General features: G+C 48.0%; 7 protein-coding genes across 7 annotated transcripts; 4 read left to right on the top strand and 3 right to left on the bottom strand.

Annotated features, from left to right (window-relative positions):
• The first annotated feature begins 409 nt into the window (after nt 1-409).
• BC939DRAFT_170655 (uncharacterized protein) lies at nt 410-1,691 on the top strand. Its single transcript, XM_051550366.1, has one exon. It carries the CDS (start codon nt 748-750, stop codon nt 1,564-1,566), a length of 819 nt encoding a protein of 272 aa, XP_051411924.1. The 5' UTR covers nt 410-747; the 3' UTR covers nt 1,567-1,691.
• A 928-nt stretch (nt 1,692-2,619) lies between these two features.
• Nucleotides 2,620-4,689, bottom strand: BC939DRAFT_452607 (uncharacterized protein). The gene is made up of 3 exons (XM_051555827.1): nt 3,858-4,689; nt 3,041-3,772; nt 2,620-2,962 (listed from the first exon to the last, which is right to left on the bottom strand). Exons 1-3 carry the CDS (start codon nt 4,246-4,248, stop codon nt 2,682-2,684), a joined length of 1,404 nt encoding a protein of 467 aa, XP_051411925.1. The 5' UTR covers nt 4,249-4,689; the 3' UTR covers nt 2,620-2,681.
• Nucleotides 4,690-4,738: 49 nt separating this feature from the next.
• Nucleotides 4,739-6,270, bottom strand: BC939DRAFT_452611 (large-conductance mechanosensitive channel). Its single transcript, XM_051555828.1, has 5 exons — nt 5,725-6,270; nt 5,583-5,618; nt 5,323-5,491; nt 5,107-5,205; nt 4,739-5,006 (listed from the first exon to the last, which is right to left on the bottom strand). Exons 1-5 carry the CDS (start codon nt 5,866-5,868, stop codon nt 4,822-4,824), a joined length of 633 nt encoding a protein of 210 aa, XP_051411926.1. The 5' UTR covers nt 5,869-6,270; the 3' UTR covers nt 4,739-4,821.
• A 3-nt stretch (nt 6,271-6,273) lies between these two features.
• On the top strand, nt 6,274-7,898 carry BC939DRAFT_529233 (TPR-like protein). Its single transcript, XM_051561502.1, has 6 exons — nt 6,274-6,484; nt 6,627-6,691; nt 6,799-6,942; nt 7,071-7,216; nt 7,327-7,510; nt 7,618-7,898. The coding sequence occupies exons 1-6, from the start codon at nt 6,361-6,363 to the stop codon at nt 7,789-7,791; spliced, it is 837 nt and encodes a 278-aa protein (XP_051411927.1). The 5' UTR covers nt 6,274-6,360; the 3' UTR covers nt 7,792-7,898.
• Nucleotides 7,899-8,363: 465 nt separating this feature from the next.
• Nucleotides 8,364-9,602, top strand: BC939DRAFT_503511 (uncharacterized protein; the record flags this gene model as incomplete). The annotated part of the gene is made up of 1 exon (XM_051560413.1): nt 8,364-9,602. One exon carries the CDS (start codon nt 8,364-8,366, stop codon nt 9,600-9,602), a length of 1,239 nt encoding a protein of 412 aa, XP_051411928.1.
• Nucleotides 9,603-9,654: 52 nt separating this feature from the next.
• Nucleotides 9,655-13,502, bottom strand: BC939DRAFT_452614 (uncharacterized protein). Its single transcript, XM_051555829.1, has 4 exons — nt 12,983-13,502; nt 12,018-12,452; nt 11,786-11,912; nt 9,655-11,675 (listed from the first exon to the last, which is right to left on the bottom strand). The coding sequence occupies exons 1-4, from the start codon at nt 13,248-13,250 to the stop codon at nt 9,992-9,994; spliced, it is 2,514 nt and encodes an 837-aa protein (XP_051411929.1). The 5' UTR covers nt 13,251-13,502; the 3' UTR covers nt 9,655-9,991.
• Nucleotides 13,503-14,467: 965 nt separating this feature from the next.
• BC939DRAFT_397531 (Cse1-domain-containing protein) lies at nt 14,468-18,589 on the top strand (the record flags this gene model as incomplete). Its single annotated transcript, XM_051552361.1, has 14 exons — nt 14,468-14,626; nt 14,760-14,930; nt 15,041-15,120; nt 15,217-15,307; nt 15,403-15,603; nt 15,701-15,865; nt 15,965-16,094; nt 16,177-16,445; nt 16,519-16,808; nt 16,909-17,024; nt 17,134-17,508; nt 17,597-17,774; nt 17,882-18,211; nt 18,307-18,589. The coding sequence occupies 14 exons, from the start codon at nt 14,468-14,470 to the stop codon at nt 18,587-18,589; spliced, it is 2,838 nt and encodes a 945-aa protein (XP_051411930.1).
• Nucleotides 18,590-19,173: the final 584 nt, after the last annotated feature.

Raw genomic sequence — 19,173 nt, forward strand, 5'->3', positions numbered from 1 at the left:
AATCAGCACCGTCCTTTCATACAATCTTCAGCACACAATCACCTCCTCATCCCCATCGTCATTTTCATCCCCAATCATCTTCATCCCCACTCAAGCCTTCTCTGATTCCCATTCCTTGGCTCTCTTACTTGCCAACCTGCACTGTCGCTGTGTGCAAATGTTCCACCATGTATATCCCCCGTGGCACAAGACCGCACAGCGCTGTCTCTTTGTCGTCGCAGCGGTTCTCTGCATCACTCTCCCGGTCGCCTACGGCAAAGATCGCATATCCTCCCGGACCCTTGGCGCCGTCCTCGGCACCTTCTTCGGCCTCTGGCTCACCTTCTCCGTAATCCGTCGTCTTTCTATGGACCCTCTGTTCAATTGCGCTTCCCATTTGAAATTCCTATACTGACCAAGCTGTCGTTTCTCATACCTCTGTAGCTCATAGCCCGGTTCTTGGTCCCCTCTCCACAGGTCGAATCTACTCTCCCCATCTATACCCACACCCCAATTCCTACGCCCGTCATCCTCCACACTCCCACTCGCTCAGATGCTCTCCCCTCGTCCCCTGCCATCCGTCTCTACCCTTCTACTACCGCGGGCAAGCCATCTGCATTGCCTGTGGTCGTCAAGGGTGCACGCTTCACAGATGAATCTCCCTCTTCTGAAAACCAAGTAGAAGGCTCATTGCCCGTGCGATCAGAGCGCCATAATGTCACATTCCAGACCCGTCCTCGGGGAAACACCACGGATTCGACCAACTCCATGGTCTACCCGACTTATGCAGTCTACCGTCAAGCACAGCACGGAAACTTTGAGGCATTTACGCAGCGTGTAAAGCGAGCGTTTGCGATCTCCCAGCAGCAGCAACAGCAGCAGCAACAGCAGCAGCAACAACAACTGCAACTGGAACAGCAGCAGCAGCAAGAAGAAATGAAGCGGCAGCAATCAGAGCAAGGACAGCCCTCACAGGATATGCAGCTGCGCCCAACCAACCCCCGGACACTCTCATCGTCCAGCGTACGCGCCAAATCCAGCACCAATAACAGCAGCAGTTCGAATGGTACCCGCTTACGTTCTGCCTCGGCGGCCAGCATGATCGGTGATATTGCCGAGCGCATCAAGAATGGATCGTTTTTCCGGCGGTCGTCCATCAATCCTACAACCACAGCTGCTACTGGTGACGCCGTTGCCGCTTCCACCAATAACTCTAGCAGTATCGCTGACGGAACCCCTATTGCGAGCATCACTATCAGCATGGCACCTGGATCGTGCTCTAGTCCGTCGAGGATTGAGATCATGGTCACCCCTTCAGAAAACGATCACCCGCAAGCCGATAAGGAGAATGCCGATGAGGCCGAGGTTGGTGCTCAGATTTCAGTGGAACATTCAATAGCCGATAGCGATGCTCCTGCATCCGCGTCTGGGTTCACAGCAGCGGTCGTCAATAACACCAATGCAGCAACAGATCCACCCTCTGCTGCTCCTATTACATCATCGGGGCCAGGACATCGTCGATCCAACACGCGTGAAATCTCGCCGCTAGCTTCTGCGGCGAACGTCGTGACGGGCCTCAGCGACTAAATAGAGCGAGAGACTCTTTTACACGGGCTCTTGAAGTCGGTAACACTTTTCTTTGTATCATATCATCTAATCATATTCATCAACTACCGCAACCATGATCCATGGTCTTCATAATAATAAAACACGCATCTTCATCTTTTTTTTATACATCTTGCTATTCCTTGGGATTCTTGTTGGAACATTGCTGACAATGAGGGACCACGAAGGATCTTTATTTACGGGTGGGCATCAATTTTAAAACTGTTGTCTTAAAAAACTCTTTAGAAATCGTCAACTTGTGTGCTAGATAAGTATGGTATTCTTCTGATCCAGACCTATCAGATTCTTCAGTGTTTGCTCTTGGAGGGGTATAGGGTTCTGTTTACCCATCTTTTCTCCTGAGGTCCATGCTTGCCTCCACGTGGCCGTGGATAGGCTTGGCCAGAGCTTGTCGTTCGCAGTGCCCATTGTACACATATTTCATGACAACAACGTCGTATTCCGTCCGATCGTTCTTCAGAACGACCCTGCAGCCCATCCTTTTGCTCAGGATGGTGTTGTCCCCGTAGAGGCCGCACTTTTCGCCATTTGCGCCAGGCATTGTCGTCTCTCCGAGCTTGAGGCGGAGGCTTGCCAGTGATCCAAAGAGGAACTGGGAGATCCCTCATCGAGGTCCCTGTAGTGTTCGCGGATTGAGGGTGTAAATATGTTGCCGCTCTTGGCAGGCCGGAGCCAGAACAATAGCATGGCGGAAGAAGACTGACGCGTAAACACATCTCGTCGTATTCTGCGTCGTCTTCTTTGTATACATCTTGTATCGGTGGTATTTCGCTTGTTCCGGTGCATGGAGACTGGATTTTTTTAATAAACTGCCGCTGTGTTTACATTGGAGTACCCGCTCAAAGCCCCTCTCTTGCTGCGAACAAGGCCCCCTGGTAGACCATATAGCAACCGTTCGTGAGCCATGATCTCCATGACGTGGTTATAGTGCTACAGGGAGATTCAGAGTACTCTCTTTCTAAGGCAGCTATCTACCTCGTAAATTGCCTTCAAAGTCCACACAGTTGTTTGTACACTGGCACATGCTAAATAGTATCACCGTGGCATGCGTTTCGGCTTTTATTTCGATTCAAAAGTTACATGATTATACAATCCACGCCAATGTCTTCATGGACACCATAGCTCTCACAATCGCGCGAACATCGAGCATCCAGTTCGTTCCAGGGATGTCCACATGCATAGCAAAAACTTTGCCCACAATGGCACACCATATGGTTACACCCTTGTTGCTTCTCAATGACGAACCGACACGAAGGACAGTGCCGCCAGTGTCGATCCTGCACAAGCTGTAGCATCGCACGATCTTCCTCTGAATCACCGCCCTGTGTCTGCGCCTGGTACTGCTCACAAGTCAGACCTACCGAAATACGTCGATTGCATTAGTGATAAGGAACAATGAATGCGGTGCACACATCCATCTTCATCCGATACGCACCTCGATGGAAGGGAACAGCGCAGGATGCACAGAATGAACTCCTGCACTCTGGACAAGTCACCGCAGTCCCATCACGATCATCCAGATCAATAATTGATCGACATTCTTGTCTCGGACAACAGACCTTATTCGCCACATGAACCTCCGCCAACTTCCTGTACCAAATCTCCAGCGTCTCTGCATCCAAGACGAGTTCTGCAGACTCTATCGGGATCGGCGTCCTGCAGCCGGGCTGTGGACAGAGCGTTGGGAACCGTGCCTGTGGGGTTTGTGTCGTGTTGGTTAGGAAGGACTGCAGGCAAGATAAACAGAGGCCATGGTCGCATGACATGACGATCCCAAGATCCTTGGCTGAGAGCGAAGGTGTGATAGTTGCAGCACCTATCGAGGATCGTCGTTTGTTGCTGGGAGATAAAGCTATTGCTGGAGTTGCTGAGGTCGAGGGAGATGAGAAGGAGGCTTCTGTAGGTGAGGCGGGCGGAGAGGATATATCTGCCCCTGGTATTGAAATACTATTGTAGTTCGAGTGGTTGTTGGATCTGGACAAAAATGAACGCGCTAGTCGTGCTGTGAAGGAGAGCGCAAACTGTGCTTGTGAGGATATTTCCTTAGTTTTAACCTCCGGCTGCTGTAGTGGGTCGAGGTTAAAGGTCGTGAAAGCCTCGAAGCAGATGCCACAAGTTGTTGGTGAGATACTGTTCTTGAGCAACTCTTGCCGATCCAGCATTCGATCTACAGAGTATCAATGAGATACTGAATTCGTTTAGTAAGCAGTATCATCTTTACCGCAACGAGGGAATGCAGTTGTAAGACATGCCTTCTTGACGACAGCGTGCTAACGATGGCTGAGAGGTGTAGCTGCCAGGGATAGGCGACCGCCATAATTCTGGATGGTAGTTCGTAGCATGATGACTGTAGTCGCGCAGCATGGCCGGCATGATCAATAAAGTGTCGTTTTCATATCCGTACTCGATGGTCTCAATGTCCTCCAAGTCCGAGTCTTCCTCTTCCTGGCTCTTGTGCAATGTTCCGTAGTGCTGTGAGCTATGCCCTTGCGATTGATGCTGCTGAGAAGACGAGGCCAGGGCCTTTGAGTAGTCTTGCGACCTTCTGGGTCTAAGGGAGTTGGCGGCATAGTCGGTATCGCATTCAACGTCCGAGAGGAACACGTAGTCGTCCTCAGACTCTTCGAGTTCATACAAGGCCATGGCAGACGACCTGATGAAATTGCAATTGGAATCGGGTGTTCTGTTCTTGACATTCACAATCGAGTCAGAAACAAAGATGAATGTCAAAGCTTAAGCAAGCAAAGACCAACACCTGGGGTAATTAGTTACCAACTAGTTCCGGATGGATGCACCTATAGGATAGATTCAAAAGTCGAGGTGAAGAAGAGGGATACGAAGAAGGATACGAAAAAGGATACGAAGAGGGAGGGAAGAATGGGCCAAGAAGTGAGAGTGGCCCTAAAGAGCACTGCCGACAGTGCTTTGTTTGGGATGTCCATGTGGGTCCTTGAGCCAAATTGGCGTACGGCTTCTTCTCATCCACGACTGAATGGGAGTGGATCCATTGAGACTCAGGCCGGATATTGCGTTCGTCGTACTGGACTGAGGATGCGCATGTCCTCCTTGGCAGCCTTGACAAAAATGCCCAGTTTTTATATCCATAGGACACATAGGACATGCCAAGGCTGATGTGTTTCACAATTTTATTGTTGGGCGCAGTGAGAGGAACTGTTCGATTGAGATGCCGTTTTTTATTTTCTGAAAATCCGTGGTCTAGTTGCTCATGTATCCGTCTGAGCGGGTGAGAGGTGCCGGACTGACGACATGATTGGGTTCTGCGGCGTCCTGCCAGGACGTGCAGAACTGGCAGCGAGTAGCGTTCTTATTGATCTTTTGGCGACAGTACTTGCATTTGACCTTGCTCTTGATGATCTCCTCCTGCTGGAATGACTGGAACACTATTCGTATGGAAGTCCGATGTAGAAATGGTGAGTAAAAGAGTCATAGTACAACTGACAATGAGGTGTACTGTCAAACAAAAAAAAGAAGTGAACGTACGTCGGATGAGAATAAAGAGGACCAGGGCCACAGTGAAAAAGTTGAAGGTCATCTGGATAAAGCGACCATAGGCAATGCATACCGCACCATCATCACGGGCTATGTGTAGTTGTGATGAATAATAACGCAAAGCGAGGGTTTAGTCATTGGTTTAGCTACAGCCTCAGCGAGAATGTCCTTGATAAGAGAGGATGTTTCATGGTTTCCTTTGCCTACCTTGTTCCAATGTCATATAGTGTGTTGAAGCATTTTTCCCGTCCTTGATCACCACAAACAAGTTTTCAAGACTGGCCTGACCCAGCGTTATACCAAGTGGAGGTGAGATGATATCATCGACCAGCGAGTTGACCAGAGCCGTAAAGGATGCTCCCAGGATCAGACCGACCTACAATAAATTATCGATGGATCTGCTTAGTCTCTCTCTCGTATCCTCTTTTCCTGAATCCGTTTTCAAGAGTCTTTCCCGATCTGCATACCGCTAGTGCGATAACATTCCCATTGTCGATAAAGTCCTAGAGAAACGAAAACATGAATATGGAGCGATGAGTAAAGACAGTACTGTCGATGAACCTTCTTTGTGAATCCATGGTTTCCTTTAGATCGGCAAAGCGTATGTACCTTGAAATGCCCCCAGAATGTCTTGGCTTTGCGGGAGATGGTTTCGCCTCCGTGCAGCAGTGAGATCCGAGCAGAGTCCTCCACGTCATGGATCCTGTTCCTGCGCGCGCCTTGTCCTGAATTGTTGTCTGGTGTGGAGGGCATTTTTGAGAGATATCCTTGTTCCTACGAAAGCAGGGTCCTTGCTTCCTTGGTGGAGTCGAGGATGAGCTGGGTTCAAAAACGAGAAGAAAGAAAAGGAAGAGGGAAAGCAAGAAAGAAGCGGAGGGGATGACATAGAAAGAAAAGAAGAGTGCGACGTACATATGATCAGGCGGGGTTTCTTTCTGCCTATAACCATAGCTATGATGTATCCCGTGGAGCAAAGGAGGGGAATCAAGGGGCCTACGATAGTCTGTACCCCTTGTCTCTTGTCCCTGGGCCATGCTGCCGTATCATATCATACCATACATTACTGTAAGACGGCCTAGCCAATGAACGCGCGTGAATCCTTCCATCCCAAACGCGACAAACAGTCCAGTCTACAGGCTGTGGATCGAAATCGCACGTCCTGCCTTTTCCCTCGAGGCCTCATCACTCCCATCACTCCCATCACTCAGCAACCAACACGCCTCAACAAACAACACAGGAAACAGCATGGTCAACGCCGCAAAAGTACTCCAGGACCTGCGTGCTTCCGCAGAGCGCAGGCCTGATGTCGTCGTCAGACTCGGGAAACCACTGGTCGAGAGCGGGGCGGTCCTCAAACTCGATGTCGATGGTAATCATCATCTCGACTGCCGCACCTTGCTTGAACTGGACAGAACAGAGCAGGGAAGCGTAAAAAAGAGCCAAAGAGAAATGTACACACTCGACTGACACGCATACACCCTGTTTCCGCGCTGTTTTCTTTCGCTCTTTAGCTTGGCTCGTGTACGAACAGGTCGCTATCGCAGCATTGGACCTTGGCGACGACGTGCTGGCTCTTGTAAGTCAAAGAGGGAAGGAAGGCAGCAAAGTCCCTCGGTCACAACCTACTCGCTACATAACCATGTAAATATCTGACCTCACATCTTATCTTCAACTCAACGCTAGAAATGCATTCAAGCACTCGAGAAAAAGTTCCCTGGATCTGCTCGTGTGCGTCGCTTGCATGGAATGCAGCTGGAAGCTGTTGGCAAATTGAAAGAGGCAGGAGAGATCTACAAAACGATCCTTCAGGAGGACGAAACCAATGTCGTAAGGACTACTTTCCTACCCTAAACAAAGGCATGGCCCGTTGAAATGCCTTTCTACTGTGAACATCACATGTCATTAACTAGCGTTCTCTGTCTGTTCAACATTTTCTATTGTAACTGGAATTATAGCTCGCTGCAAAGCGACAGGTGATGCTTTTGCGTGCGATGGGATTGCCCTCAGAAGCCATTGCTGCTCTGGTCAAGTACTTGGATGTCAATTATACCGACTTTGAGGGTTGGCTGCAATTAGCCGATCTATACCTCGAGGAGTTAATGTAAGGGACATCTTTGAACACTTTCAGCAGAACCGTACAATAATTTATTCACTCCTTTCACTTCTATATTTCTAACCGCTTTCTCGATATATATTACTACATTTAAACAGGTACTCGCAAGCAGCGTTCTGCATGGAGGAGGTCATCATGCTCCAACCTCAGAATCATATCTTCCACTTGAAGTACGCTGAGATTCTGTATGCACAAGAAAACGTCCCCTTGGCGTTAAAACAGTTCTGCCGTGTGGTTGAGTTGTGCAAAGATCATGTGCGCGGTCTCTATGGCATCAAATTGGTAAATTTTCCTGTTGCCATCTCACTGATACGATTCATACTCCACCTCGTCCTATTCATTTGAGTACGATACTAACGTGCAAACTCTTCAACGCCATTCTATTGTAGTGCACGTCGCGTTTGTTGAAAGCTGCGCCGTCAAAAGACGCTGCTGTTACTTCCCCAGAGGACCTGAAGGCAATCGACTTGTTGGCTACAGAGCGTTTGCTTACAGTATACGGATCAGGAAATACTGCGGCCTCTGTCAAGGCTGCCAGCGCCAAGTGGATCGAAAGCGTGTAGAATGAAGGAATGGAGAAAGCAGATGGTAATGGACCGTTTGCCACATAGATATCTAATGCAGCATTGCCTCTTTGTAATAAAATCTCATCAAAAGTGAACGATATCAAGCTGTGGACTTCTCCAAATATTCACAGTCGGCTTCATCGGCTGCAAGGCTGCTGATAAGGAAGGGCTGCGGACAGGATGGGAAGGGCTCAAGGATCGATCACAGCAATAGAAATGATCAGTTTATTTAGCAGTTCAGCCTTGTTGGCTTGTTGAAAGCGAAGTGTGGTGCCTGTTTAGCAAAGAACATAATTCGGGAGAGAGCTGGAAACAAGCAAAAAAGGCGGTATTTGAGTTCCCATGGAGGCAAGGAAATCAGCCCTGGGTTCCGGGGCACCCGTTGGCTATATATTGTTGCTGTGAATAAGATCCTTCTGTCTTTTTCCTCAATCATCGATCACTTTCCTCCCCATCACCGAACAACTCACGACTTATCATTTCACATCACTTTGAAAATGAAAGAAACGCTGCCGCCTATATCATCCTTCAAGGAAGGGGAGTCGCGACCTCGTTCTGAAGGACCGTCCATGCCCCATACATCTCATGGCGGATATCAGGGCCCCTTGCCTGCAGATGCCCGGCATAGCATCCACCAACACCGTAACCTATTTGGAAACGCGTATTTTCACCAACCGCAGTCAATGCAGCAGCCACCTACACCACAATCGCAGTCGGCGCAACAGCCGACCATACAGCCCGATCCGGAACACCAGGATCGGCACCATCATATCCATCTTTATCACCACTACGACAGTTCTCATCCATTCTTTCAACATGGGCAGGATAGCATGCAGTCCTACCGAGCTTGGAAGTCACAGCAACCATCCTGGAAGCAGGGCCAGAATCGGGAACAGCACCCGCAGCAGCAGAATCACACTCTACAGGAGACGCAGCGACACGACCATGCTGCAGCAGATGGTGATGAGGCGACCTACAGATCCTTCCCCATCGGCTCGTTACAGCACGTCTTGGTTCCTGACGGGTATCGATGGCGGGCTAACGATTGTAACAACAACGACTTGGACGCTTATGAAACCTCTTCTGCTGACCACCGCACCACGGACCACCCACAGCACCAAGAGCAGCAAGGTTACACAGGCTCTATTGCTTCGCCCGCAAACACACACGCACACCCCTTCGTGCCTCGATTCCCGGCAAGCCGTACTCGCCACTCGTACGCGCCCTCCCCCGAAAACCTTCACTCGTACCACTACAATACCCATGTCCAAGCTCACTCCAACGCTCATGCGCAAGCGCATTCGTCCCATCCATCTCCCTCCAATCTCTACCATACACCCAGTGAGGCCAAAACTAGTTTCATCGAAGACCTCCCCACGGCCATGGCCACATCGACCCGCAAAGCGTGGACCGAAGCCGAAACCGCACATCTGCTCGAATGTGTCGCCATCCAAACCCAGGAGGCCAAAGACGCCCGTCGAATCGCCGGTGCCACCCGTCTCAGATTTGGGGCCGCTGTCGCTTCTCATACATATATGGGCCATGGCGACGGAGAATATGAGGAAAGCGTGAGCGAATTTGGAAGTACCCAAGCAGCAGCAGCCTTAACGGGTATGGCAGGGGAGAGTCTAACAAACTTGGCAGCCAAAGGCAAAAACTGGCATCGTATTGCGCAATTGCATGGGCACAACCGTACTTGGGCCAGTTGCAGTAATAAGTATCAAAAGGTCATGAAGGCTCGAGAAAGTCGAGAAAAGAGTCATGCTCATGATAACAATGATAGCATAGAAAATCATGATGATGAGTAGTTTCGCAAAGCGCGTACTCCTTGATAGTTTAGTTCTTTCATAGTTGATTAAAGCGTTTTTTCACGTTTTTTTGTTCTTTTTATTAGTTATTATTACAATGAAATAGGGAAGAGAAATAGGGAGGAGAAAAAGGAAGGAGTGAGGATTGAAAGAAAGAAGCAGGCAGAAAAAAGTGTATGTAAAAAAAATAAAAGCTGGACTATACATGTATTTTTTTTGCTTGTTGTTGTTGTAAACGAAAGATGGTTTTTCTATTTTTTTTCTATTTTTTTTTCTTTTTTTTTTGTGGTTGAGTTGTATAAGCGTGGATCGATAAAAACGATAAAGCATGGTGATAGTCAATGTTGAGGATCCTCAAAAGCGAGAATCCCATCTTTGGCGCCTCGCTTCTACTGTCCGTGGTTGGGAACAGTGTAGTTGTTGCTAGGTGGGTTGGCATTGTTTCCGTGTGCGTTCTTGAAGTCGTCGATGTTCTTGTACTGCTCCAGCAACGGCTTCAACTCCGCCATCACATCCAGCTTGCGACGGCTCTTGTCCTTGCGGTAGAACAAGTACGCCCAGAACTTCTCCAGTCCATACATGTGTCCGTTCTGGAAGTCTGCATAGGTCAACGCCTCAAAATCCAAGAACAGATCCTGGCGGAACTTCTTCTCCAATCCATAGGAATAGAATCGGAAGAGGCACTCGAGACCATAGCGATAATTGGCATTCGCATCCTCGACCGCCAGACGCTTAAACTCCGCGTACATCTTCTTGTTGAAGTTGTCACGCAAGAAGTGCGACCAAAACCGGAAGAGCGTGTTCATTTCCTGCGAGTGTCCTGCTCCCTGACGCTTACGCTCCTTCAGGGCTTTGGCGTGGTACTTGTAGTACTTGTGCTGGATAAAACCGTTCTCGTGCAAGAGCTCGTGCGAAGGATGCTGGAAAGCAGGGAACGAATGAGGAGCCTCCAACGAGGTCGAAAGCAATGAGGTTTCCGTGTAGGATCCCATCGACATGCCTGCAGGCGAGTTTCCGATCGACTGAGGAGGAAGGTCCGACTGAAGGAAGGGCTGGTCTCCCAGAACCCATCCGACGGGTGCTTGCGCAAAGTGTTGACGTGAGTCCGGCTTGCCACCCTTGGGTCCCTGAGCGTTCTTCAGTGGGTAGAAGCGAGGGGTCTTGCCTTTACCCTTACCCTTGCCCTTGCCGTTGCTTCCTTCGCCGTTGCTGGCCTGCTGAATTTGCTGGTTGTTGAAGCTGGAGTTCAAGGTGATGCTGCTCTGGCGAGGATGAGAACCAGTGAGGGCAGCGAACTGTTCCTCAGAAATCATCTCGACCTTCTTGTTGGAGTGGGCAAGACTTCCGCGACGGTTGTTATTGTTGTTACGCTTGCGCTGCAGATCGACTTCATAGTGATAGAGACCCTCGTTGATCATGTCGTTAATATCGTCGTTCATGGCCTTGCGCTCGTACGATCCGTGAGTCCTGTCCTTCTTCTTCTGGGTGACAATCAAAATTTTGGCAACAGTGTCATCGTCAAACTCATCGTCATCCTCATCTTCCTCATCGCTGACATAGTACTTTTGCACAGTGCCGCTGCGGCCTGCGCCGACAAGGTTGTCGTCATCGAACTGGAACACCTCGTCATCGTCATCTGCTGCGCTGGGACTGGATGCTGCTGCTTGTGGGGCTGGGTTCGAGGGTACAATGGAAGCACGCTTCTTGATCTTTGACTGCTTGACATGCCAGTCGTCCGAGGCAGGGCTGCCGGAAGTCGGAGGGACAATGCTGACGGGGTGCGGACTCCTGACTGGGGAGACAAAAGATGATCGCGTAGCCTGGAATGGAACAGCGCCATCCTCCTTAGGGAAAATCCATGTCGCCCAATCGCCCTTCTTGCGGATGTTATCGCCGTTCAACTCGATGACTTTAGAATCCTTGATCGAATCCTTGACCAGGGCATGATCTACAGTAAGATTTTTGACACGGTTGAAGTTGGCAACAAGCGACAAGGGAACGTATCCTTGCAAATCCATTTGGGTTCGCATGTAGACGTCCTTGCACAAGTTCTCGACAGAAAAGTAATACTCCCTAGTGATGTTGAGACCGCACATAACACCGATTAATTTTTCAGGGCAAAAGTAGGTCTGCATGTGTCAGTAATATAGCAAAAGTATTTATCATCATCTAGAAACACTTACATTTGCTGAAGAATGAAGGCCTTGAGTGCCTCGGTATCATGGTGAGGAACTCCATGCTGGTAAAGATATGCAACGTTGCCTACAGATGCCCGGTAGTTAGGGCGAGGGCCATTGGACTTGCCGCCACCTATGTTGACCATAGTACTATGTTAATTCTGTGGGATAGTGCAGGACAAACAATCAGTAGTAGAGGAATCATACGCAGAAAGAATTCATGCAAGAGGCGACTTACGACCACGGCCACCATGCTGGCGGTTCTGGTTACGATGGCTAGAGCTGCTCTGAGAAGGTTCACCGTCAAAGATAGAGGGCACAGAGGCACGGCGAGCATGGCCTGGTTGACTGTCGGTGCTTTTAGAAGAGATATTGTGATTATCTTGACCGTTTGCAGCCTTGGCATCAGAGGTCGAGTTCTTTCTGCGGCGGGGCTGGGCATCATGGCTCTTGGAGCCGGGCGCTGGGGTCGAGTGAGTGATGTTGGGAGTATATTGAGTCCATTTGTTCTTGTCCTTCTTGCTGATGGGTGCAGCGGCAATGATGGGTTCCTGCTTGGTCTCCTTCTCGGCCGAGGCGCTTGGATCGGGCCAGACGTTCGTATCGTCTAAGGAAGGGAGGGCGGCCTGCTTGGTTTTGCTCTTTTTCGACTTTTTACTGTCGTCCTTGACATCTAGCGTAACGTAGCGCATGCATTGACAAATAAGCGTCAATAAGCATTGATGACACATAGCATCTCGAAGAGTGATTTACAACCGATCGATCCATTTTATATTCCCATTGCTGTTGATCTGACACCCCAAGGTCCAGTTCGTATAAAACCTCTTTTTTTTTTTTTTTTTTTTCCTTTTTGCAAATCATCATCCTAAGGCCTTCCTGAGCTCAATGTCCCATTGATAACGTTCGACAACAGCGTCGAACAAAGATACTCTCTTGCATAGTAACAGGAACAATCGACAGTTGTCGGTCAATGTTTCAGCTATCGGATTATCGGAATTATCGGAATCCGTTTATGATCCACTGGCATAGATACCCAGGACATTTTTGAAAGGCTTTTTTGGTAGTTGATTTGATATCCAATTGATCTCGGAGAACCGCCGCGGGCCCTTTTCTTTACAAACAGTTACTGATCCGGATCTGTGGCCGATTTTGTTTTTTTGTTTTTTTTTGCAGGGGAATTCAAGAAAAAGTAAGTAAACTTACCCAAGGTGACCTCTTTGATGTTCTCGATGATGGACTCGACACGCTTCTCGGCCTCGACCTCGTCAGAGGGCTTCATGGCTTCCTTGCGGACCTTCCAGAAATTGACAGTAGGCGCAGCAGGAGTCTTTTTCTCCATCGTTGTTGTTTCTGTTGCAACCGAGTCCTGCTGTGCTTGCTGTTGTTGCTCCTGAGACACGACGGTCTGTTGAGAGGTTTGCTCCTCCACCGAATGGTCGCTGCCTTCCACAGGGACGGTTGAGCTGACCATTGCTGATGCGCTGATTTGTTGTGGAAGAAAAGAGAGGAGAGATGGGTTGGTGGCGGTGTTTTCTGAGCGTGATCTTTTTTGTTCCTGAGATCGACAGACAGAGTGAGGAAGGGGGTGAGGTTGATCTGCAAGATCAGTCAAAGCAAAAGAAAGAAAGAAAAGCTAGGTTAGGGGAGATCCTGATCCTTTTGTTGATCTCTTACTCTCACTCTCATTCTCACTCTCTCGCTCCGCTTTTTTTTTTTTTTTTTTGAATCACAGCATAAATAATAGAATAGTAATAATAAATAATAAACAAAAAAAAAGTCAATGGCAAAGGGGACCTACAGCGATATGTGGGAAACTAATAAAAAATTAGGGGAAGGGAGGAGGAAGGAAAGAAAGAGAAGGAAAAAAAAAGGCGGCTGGCGTTCAATTGAAGAGCGGGAGTCTACGAAGGTCAGGCCAGGTATGACGAAGAGGACGGGTACCTGCCTCTATGCCTTTATACCCGTGTATCTGTCTCCGAGCCTATGCACTTCACACGGTCCTCACACGCTGGTCTCTTTAAGGGTCGCCAGTCTCTCTCCTTTTGTTCTTCTTCCTTCCACACACAGTCAGTACTCGCTCAGCACCGGGTGTTCCTTGCCTGATATCATGGGAAATCCATATCCTCTTTTCACGTACAGTACACTGCCCCCAGAATTTATTATATGTACGTGTTAAGGTCAATCCTATGGCATCCCCTCCTGTCCCACTCCCGCCACCAAACAAAAAGGAGAAAGCACAAATCCACTTGCGCGTCCATTGTTGAAGTCCGTGTACTCCTTCCTTTGCTTATTTCATTCCATCTCATTTCATTCCATTTCATCATTCTCTTCCCGGTTTCTTTCTTCACTCAAAGTCGCCAAGTAAGCACATTCCCTCGCATTCATTCATTCCTGCAGAAACGCGCTTCCTCGATCCAACGCGTTATAGCAATACGCTACTAATCCCTTGGCCGTTATCTGGTATAACAACTTCGCCTTCGGACCCACAGGCCGATTAACAGTAACAAGAACGAGGAAATGGCTGATGTACTGGAGGTCAACGACGCGAGTATGCAGGCATTGGCCTCGTATCTCCAAAAGACTCTCGATCCTTCGACTCGCCATGAAGGTATTATATTATATCCGAAATACTTTGCATCCATTTGCTCTCCTCCAAACTGGATACTAGCAAGAAATAAACCTACTATTATGTCTTCCATTGTAGCCGAGCAGTTCCTGAACAAGCTGCAACAGAGCCAAAACTTTGGCCAGTTGGTTCTTCAGCTCGTGGCCACAAAGTCCTTTGACGTCAACATCCGCTTTGCCGCATCACTACTGTTCAAGAATTTCGTCCGTAGAAATTGGATGGTAAGATTCACTGGATCCAATTGCGTCTCCTTTGGATAAAACCCCCATATTCTCTCTCTCTCTCTCTTTTTTTTTTTTTTTTTTTTTTTTTTTTTTTTTTGCTTCGTCTAATAATATGTTTCCTTAATGATAGAACGACGACGATGGCGACAGCAGGATCTCGACCGTGGACAGGGATGCAATCAAGAGTAGGATTGTTGACTTGATGACAATCTCAGAGGCCAGGATTCAGCTCCAGCTCTCGGATGCTGTCACCCAGATTGCTGATAGCGATTTCCCTCAAAAGTGGCAGGGCCTCATTCCAGTATGCAACCTGTATCCCTGCACAATGCATCATTCTTGAAAGAAAATCGCATGCTTCTTGCACTGCAATGCTAAGCAATCTTTTGTGATGCCATGTCACGGAAACAATAGGAACTCGTTAGCAAACTCAACCCCAACGACTTTGTCACCAACAATGGACTCTTGCAAACTGCCCACTCTATCTTTCAAAGGTGACCCTTTGCTTCTCATCTTTGTTACTATTCTCACGGATACACTATCGGTTTGTTTGGTACACTTTACTCACAAATTAAGTCTTGGATCTGTAGATGGCGACCGTTGTACCCATCCGACAACCTGTATACTGAGATCAAGATTGCACTGGAAAGCTTTTGTGAGCCTTACCGGCAGGTGTTCCTGGTGCGTGAACCAGTCTGCACTGGCTATTGCAGCTAAGGAACGTCCCTTTACGTCAGAGCAACCATACTGACTTATATTCACACTACCTTTGATAGGCCACGGATGCCATGATCCAAGCAAATCCGCAAAATGTCCCTCAACTGAAGGTTCTCTTTGAGACCCTTTACCTGCTTACGGAAATCTACCATGACCTGAACTGTCACGATATCCCAGAGTTTTTTGTGACACATCTTCAGGAGTTCTTGGGGCTTCTCCATAAGTACATGATCTATGAGAATCCGCTTCTTGTTGGAGAGGTGAGTCATCAGAGCACTCACCGCATTTCAGGATCTCAAATCGTCATCCTTTTCATATTGTTAATACGCTCTCATACTTTTTTTTCAATCCACTTAGGATGAAGACTCGCCAGGACCTGTCTTGCAGGTCAAGGCATCGATTTGTGAGGTTGTGGAGCTTTACAGCAAGCGCTACGAGGAGGACTTTACTTCCCTTCCAGAGTTTATTCAAACCTCCTGGTCTCTGTTGACAACCTTAGGATTGGAGCCAAGAAATGACTCGGTGTGGATTTTTTTTTCTATCAACAATATTTAAGAGAAGGCGTGTTTAGAAGAGCAAAGAGCTGACCAAGAGACATGTATTGTTCTTCATTTTCAAAAGCTGGTTAGTAAGGCGATGTCATTCTTGACCTCTGTTGTCAAGAACGGACGGCACAGGGATATGTTTAGCTCGAACGACGTACTCTCCCAGCTTTGCGAAAAGGTTATTTTGCCTAACATGGGTCTGAGAGGTGAGCATCATGATAGGAGGATCATGTACAATGTCTATCATTATATTGGCTATATTAATGTAATGTAACTCTTCTCAATTAGAATCTGATGAGGAGTTGTTCGAGGATGAGCCGATTGAATATATTCGGCGTGATTTGGAGGGTTCTGATAGCGAAACTCGTCGTAGAGCAGCAACGGAGTTGGTGCGAGGACTCTTAGATCAATACCCTAAGGAGGTTACAGCCATCATTTCGACTTATATCCAGCATTATCTCCAAAGATATAGTTCGAATGTCGCACAGAACTGGAAGGACAAGGATGCCGCCATGTTTTTGTTGACAAGTATCGCTGCAAAGAGCGTGGGATCGCAGGTATGGACATTTTTTCAGCGCCACCGATAGCCATTCACGATACATAACTAACACGAATGCATCCAATCAATAGTTTGGCGCACGCGAAACAAATGCAGAGGTCAACATCTTGGACTTTTTCGAAAAGAACGTTATTCCGGATCTCACTGCACCTGTTTCAGGAGCCATTCACCCAATTCTGAAAGTCGACGCCATCAAATACCTCTACACGTTCCGAGGACAGTTCTCAAAGGATCAGCACCTCGCGGCTCTTCCTTTGCTTGTCAGGCATCTGGAGAGTACTAATTATGCAGTCTATACCTATGCAGCCATCTGCATAGAGCGCGTCCTGTTCATGCGCGTTTCTGGAAGCACGGGCCCAATGTTGTAAGTGGTTCATTCGTTTAGCAACAAGACAGGAAAGCTGGTACATTGATGAAGGACGTTCCTGTATTAACGTCAGTGGTATATTTCACTACTGCAGGTTTTCTTCTGACGATATTGCGCCTCAGGCCGAGAGTCTTATTTCCAACCTGTTCCACCTTATCGAACTTGGACAGACGCCTGAAAAACTGGCTGAGAACGACTACCTTATGAAGTGTATGTTGATGAAGATTAAGATTGTACTAAATACGGCATTCAAGATCTTTAACCGATTAGACGACTAATCCGTTTTTTTTTTTTTTTTTTTTTTTTTACGTCAATATAGGTGTGATGCGTGTGATTCTGACAGTCCGGGAAAAGATGCTACCTCTGGTCAATCTGTGCCTAGCTCGTCTGACGGCATTTGTCCAGGCAGTGAGCTCGAACCCCAGCAACCCTAAGTTCAACCACTATGTTTTTGAGAGCATTGGCGCGCTGATCAGATTCATCTGTACAGCCCAGCCAGAGGCAGCAGAGCAGTTTGAGAGTCTGCTGTTCCAGCCATTCCAGGTTATTTTACAGCAGGACATTGCAGAATTCACGCCCTATGTGTTCCAGCTGTTATCGCAGTTGTTATCCTTTCATACCCGTCCTGAGCTCTCGCCTGCATATCAGGCTATGTTGCCCCCTCTTGTTCAGCCAACTCTCTGGCAGCAGCAAGGTGAGGATATACGATATGCCATGTAGTGTATAGCAGACTTGCTATTTTGCTAATAGCTATATCGGTATGGCGATGTGTTTAACAATAGGCAATATTCCTGCACTCGTGAAGTTGCTTCAAGCGTATTTGCAAAAGGGGTCGAGCTGGATTATCGCCAATAACCACTTGGAACCCCTCTTAGGAGTGTTCCAGAAGCTGGCGTCTTCCAAGATCAACGACCACCATGCATTCGAGCTCTTGCAGACCATGATCGTTTATGTGCCAATGTAAGTACTGTCCCATGAGTTTTTTCTTGGCGATTTATTGTAGGAGGTGATTATTCTAACACCTAAATGTAATTGTTTTTGTTTCGTGTATAATAAATAATTAATAGGACTGTATTGGGCAATTATATGAAGACGGTGCTGATCATGCTGTTGACGCGTCTGCAGAGCCACAAGACAGACAAGTTCAAAAAGGGGTTTGTGAACTTTTCGTTCTTTTACATGGCGTTAGACAGAGAGGGCACAGGACCGGATGCGTATTGGGCACTATTTGACAGTGTGCAGACGGGCTTGTTTGTGCAGTTTTTGAAGACTGTTTGGTTGACTGAGGCACAGAAGGTGTCTGGACGGATCGAGCGCAAGACATGTGCAGTGGCGATGGTCCGACTGGTGACCGGATCCAAGACTATTACCGAGGGGACTAACTTTGATGCAGCATGGTAAGACTGTTAGGAGGCAAAGGGTGTCGGCATTCTGTGTATCAAAAACTAACACCATTTTGTTCTTTTTTTGGATATGTGCTGTGTGATGATAGGCCAGCGGTGATGACAGCGTTGGTCAAGTTCTTTGAGGCACCGCAGGATGTGAAGGGAGCAGCAGCGGATGCGGCAGAGGATGATGTGCTGTATGCGATTGATATTGAGGAGACAGGGTACCAGGCACAGTTCTCACAGCTTGCGACGACATCGACCACGAAGGTAGACCCGACAGCACCGATAACAGACCCCAAGCAGGCGCTCGTCGAGGGACTCGTGCGGTTCAACCAGGCGTATCCGGGACGTGTAAGTATTATACATAAGCTATTAGATATGAACTAACGTGTTATGAATCATGAAAAAAAAAAATGCTGTGTCTGTTGTTTGTTCAAAGTGTTCACTTTATTAACACTGCTTCTACTTTTTTCAATTGAATTTAAAATTGCTTGTAGTTGCAACATGGGCAGGTCCAGTTGCAGCCAGACACACAGGCACACTTAGCCAATTACTTGGCCACAGCAGGAGTGTCGCTGTAATTCGCTTTTTTTTATCTTCAACCAGCAACATAATCAAGACTTCAGGAATGTTTTGCGAATGGAAACAAGAACAAAATAAAAGCCCAAGTCCATTTGCCAAAAATCACAAACCGACTCAAGGAGGTGCATGCTGTTACGTGTGTCTTTGTGTTCTGTTTCATTTGCTTTGATGGGTTCGGATTGCTTGGCAAGCGCGCATAGATAGCTTGGCAAGCGGGTATGGATACAGGTACTGGAAGGGTACGGAGGACCGGCTGTGTTGTGTGTTGGGGGGCACGGAGGAAAAGCGACCCATTGCGTATCGGACTGAAGTATGAAGCGATCGGCGGCGAATATCTGTGCCGAATCAGTTGGGAAGAAGTTCGCCGCCGAAGCGAATCGGACCCACGG

This window comes from Gamsiella multidivaricata, assembly GCF_025024155.1.
Source record: "Gamsiella multidivaricata strain RSA 2152 chromosome Unknown BC939scaffold_35, whole genome shotgun sequence".
Taxonomy (NCBI): Eukaryota; Fungi; Mortierellomycota; class Mortierellomycetes; order Mortierellales; family Mortierellaceae; genus Gamsiella; species Gamsiella multidivaricata.

Coding starts and splice junctions, on each gene's coding strand:
- BC939DRAFT_170655 (XM_051550366.1), top strand. CDS start 748: ATGGTCTACCCGACTTATGCAGTCTACCGTCAAGCACAGCACGGAAAC.
- BC939DRAFT_452607 (XM_051555827.1), bottom strand. CDS start 4,248: ATGGCCTTGTATGAACTCGAAGAGTCTGAGGACGACTACGTGTTCCTC. Junction 3,773..3,857: donor AGCACGCTGTCGTCAAGAAG/GCATGTCTTACA, acceptor GATACTCTGTAG/ATCGAATGCTGGATCGGCAA. Junction 2,963..3,040: donor CGCTGTTCCCTTCCATCGAG/GTGCGTATCGGA, acceptor GTATTTCGGTAG/GTCTGACTTGTGAGCAGTAC.
- BC939DRAFT_452611 (XM_051555828.1), bottom strand. CDS start 5,868: ATGCCCTCCACACCAGACAACAATTCAGGACAAGGCGCGCGCAGGAAC. Junction 5,619..5,724: donor CATTCTGGGGGCATTTCAAG/GTACATACGCTT, acceptor TCGTTTCTCTAG/GACTTTATCGACAATGGGAA. Junction 5,492..5,582: donor GGAATGTTATCGCACTAGCG/GTATGCAGATCG, acceptor AATTTATTGTAG/GTCGGTCTGATCCTGGGAGC.
- BC939DRAFT_529233 (XM_051561502.1), top strand. CDS start 6,361: ATGGTCAACGCCGCAAAAGTACTCCAGGACCTGCGTGCTTCCGCAGAG. Junction 6,485..6,626: donor CCTCAAACTCGATGTCGATG/GTAATCATCATC, acceptor TTCGCTCTTTAG/CTTGGCTCGTGTACGAACAG. Junction 6,692..6,798: donor GCGACGACGTGCTGGCTCTT/GTAAGTCAAAGA, acceptor ACTCAACGCTAG/AAATGCATTCAAGCACTCGA.
- BC939DRAFT_452614 (XM_051555829.1), bottom strand. CDS start 13,250: ATGGTCAGCTCAACCGTCCCTGTGGAAGGCAGCGACCATTCGGTGGAG. Junction 12,453..12,982: donor CATCAAAGAGGTCACCTTGG/GTAAGTTTACTT, acceptor ACGTTACGCTAG/ATGTCAAGGACGACAGTAAA. Junction 11,913..12,017: donor CCAGCATGGTGGCCGTGGTC/GTAAGTCGCCTC, acceptor TGGTCAACATAG/GTGGCGGCAAGTCCAATGGC.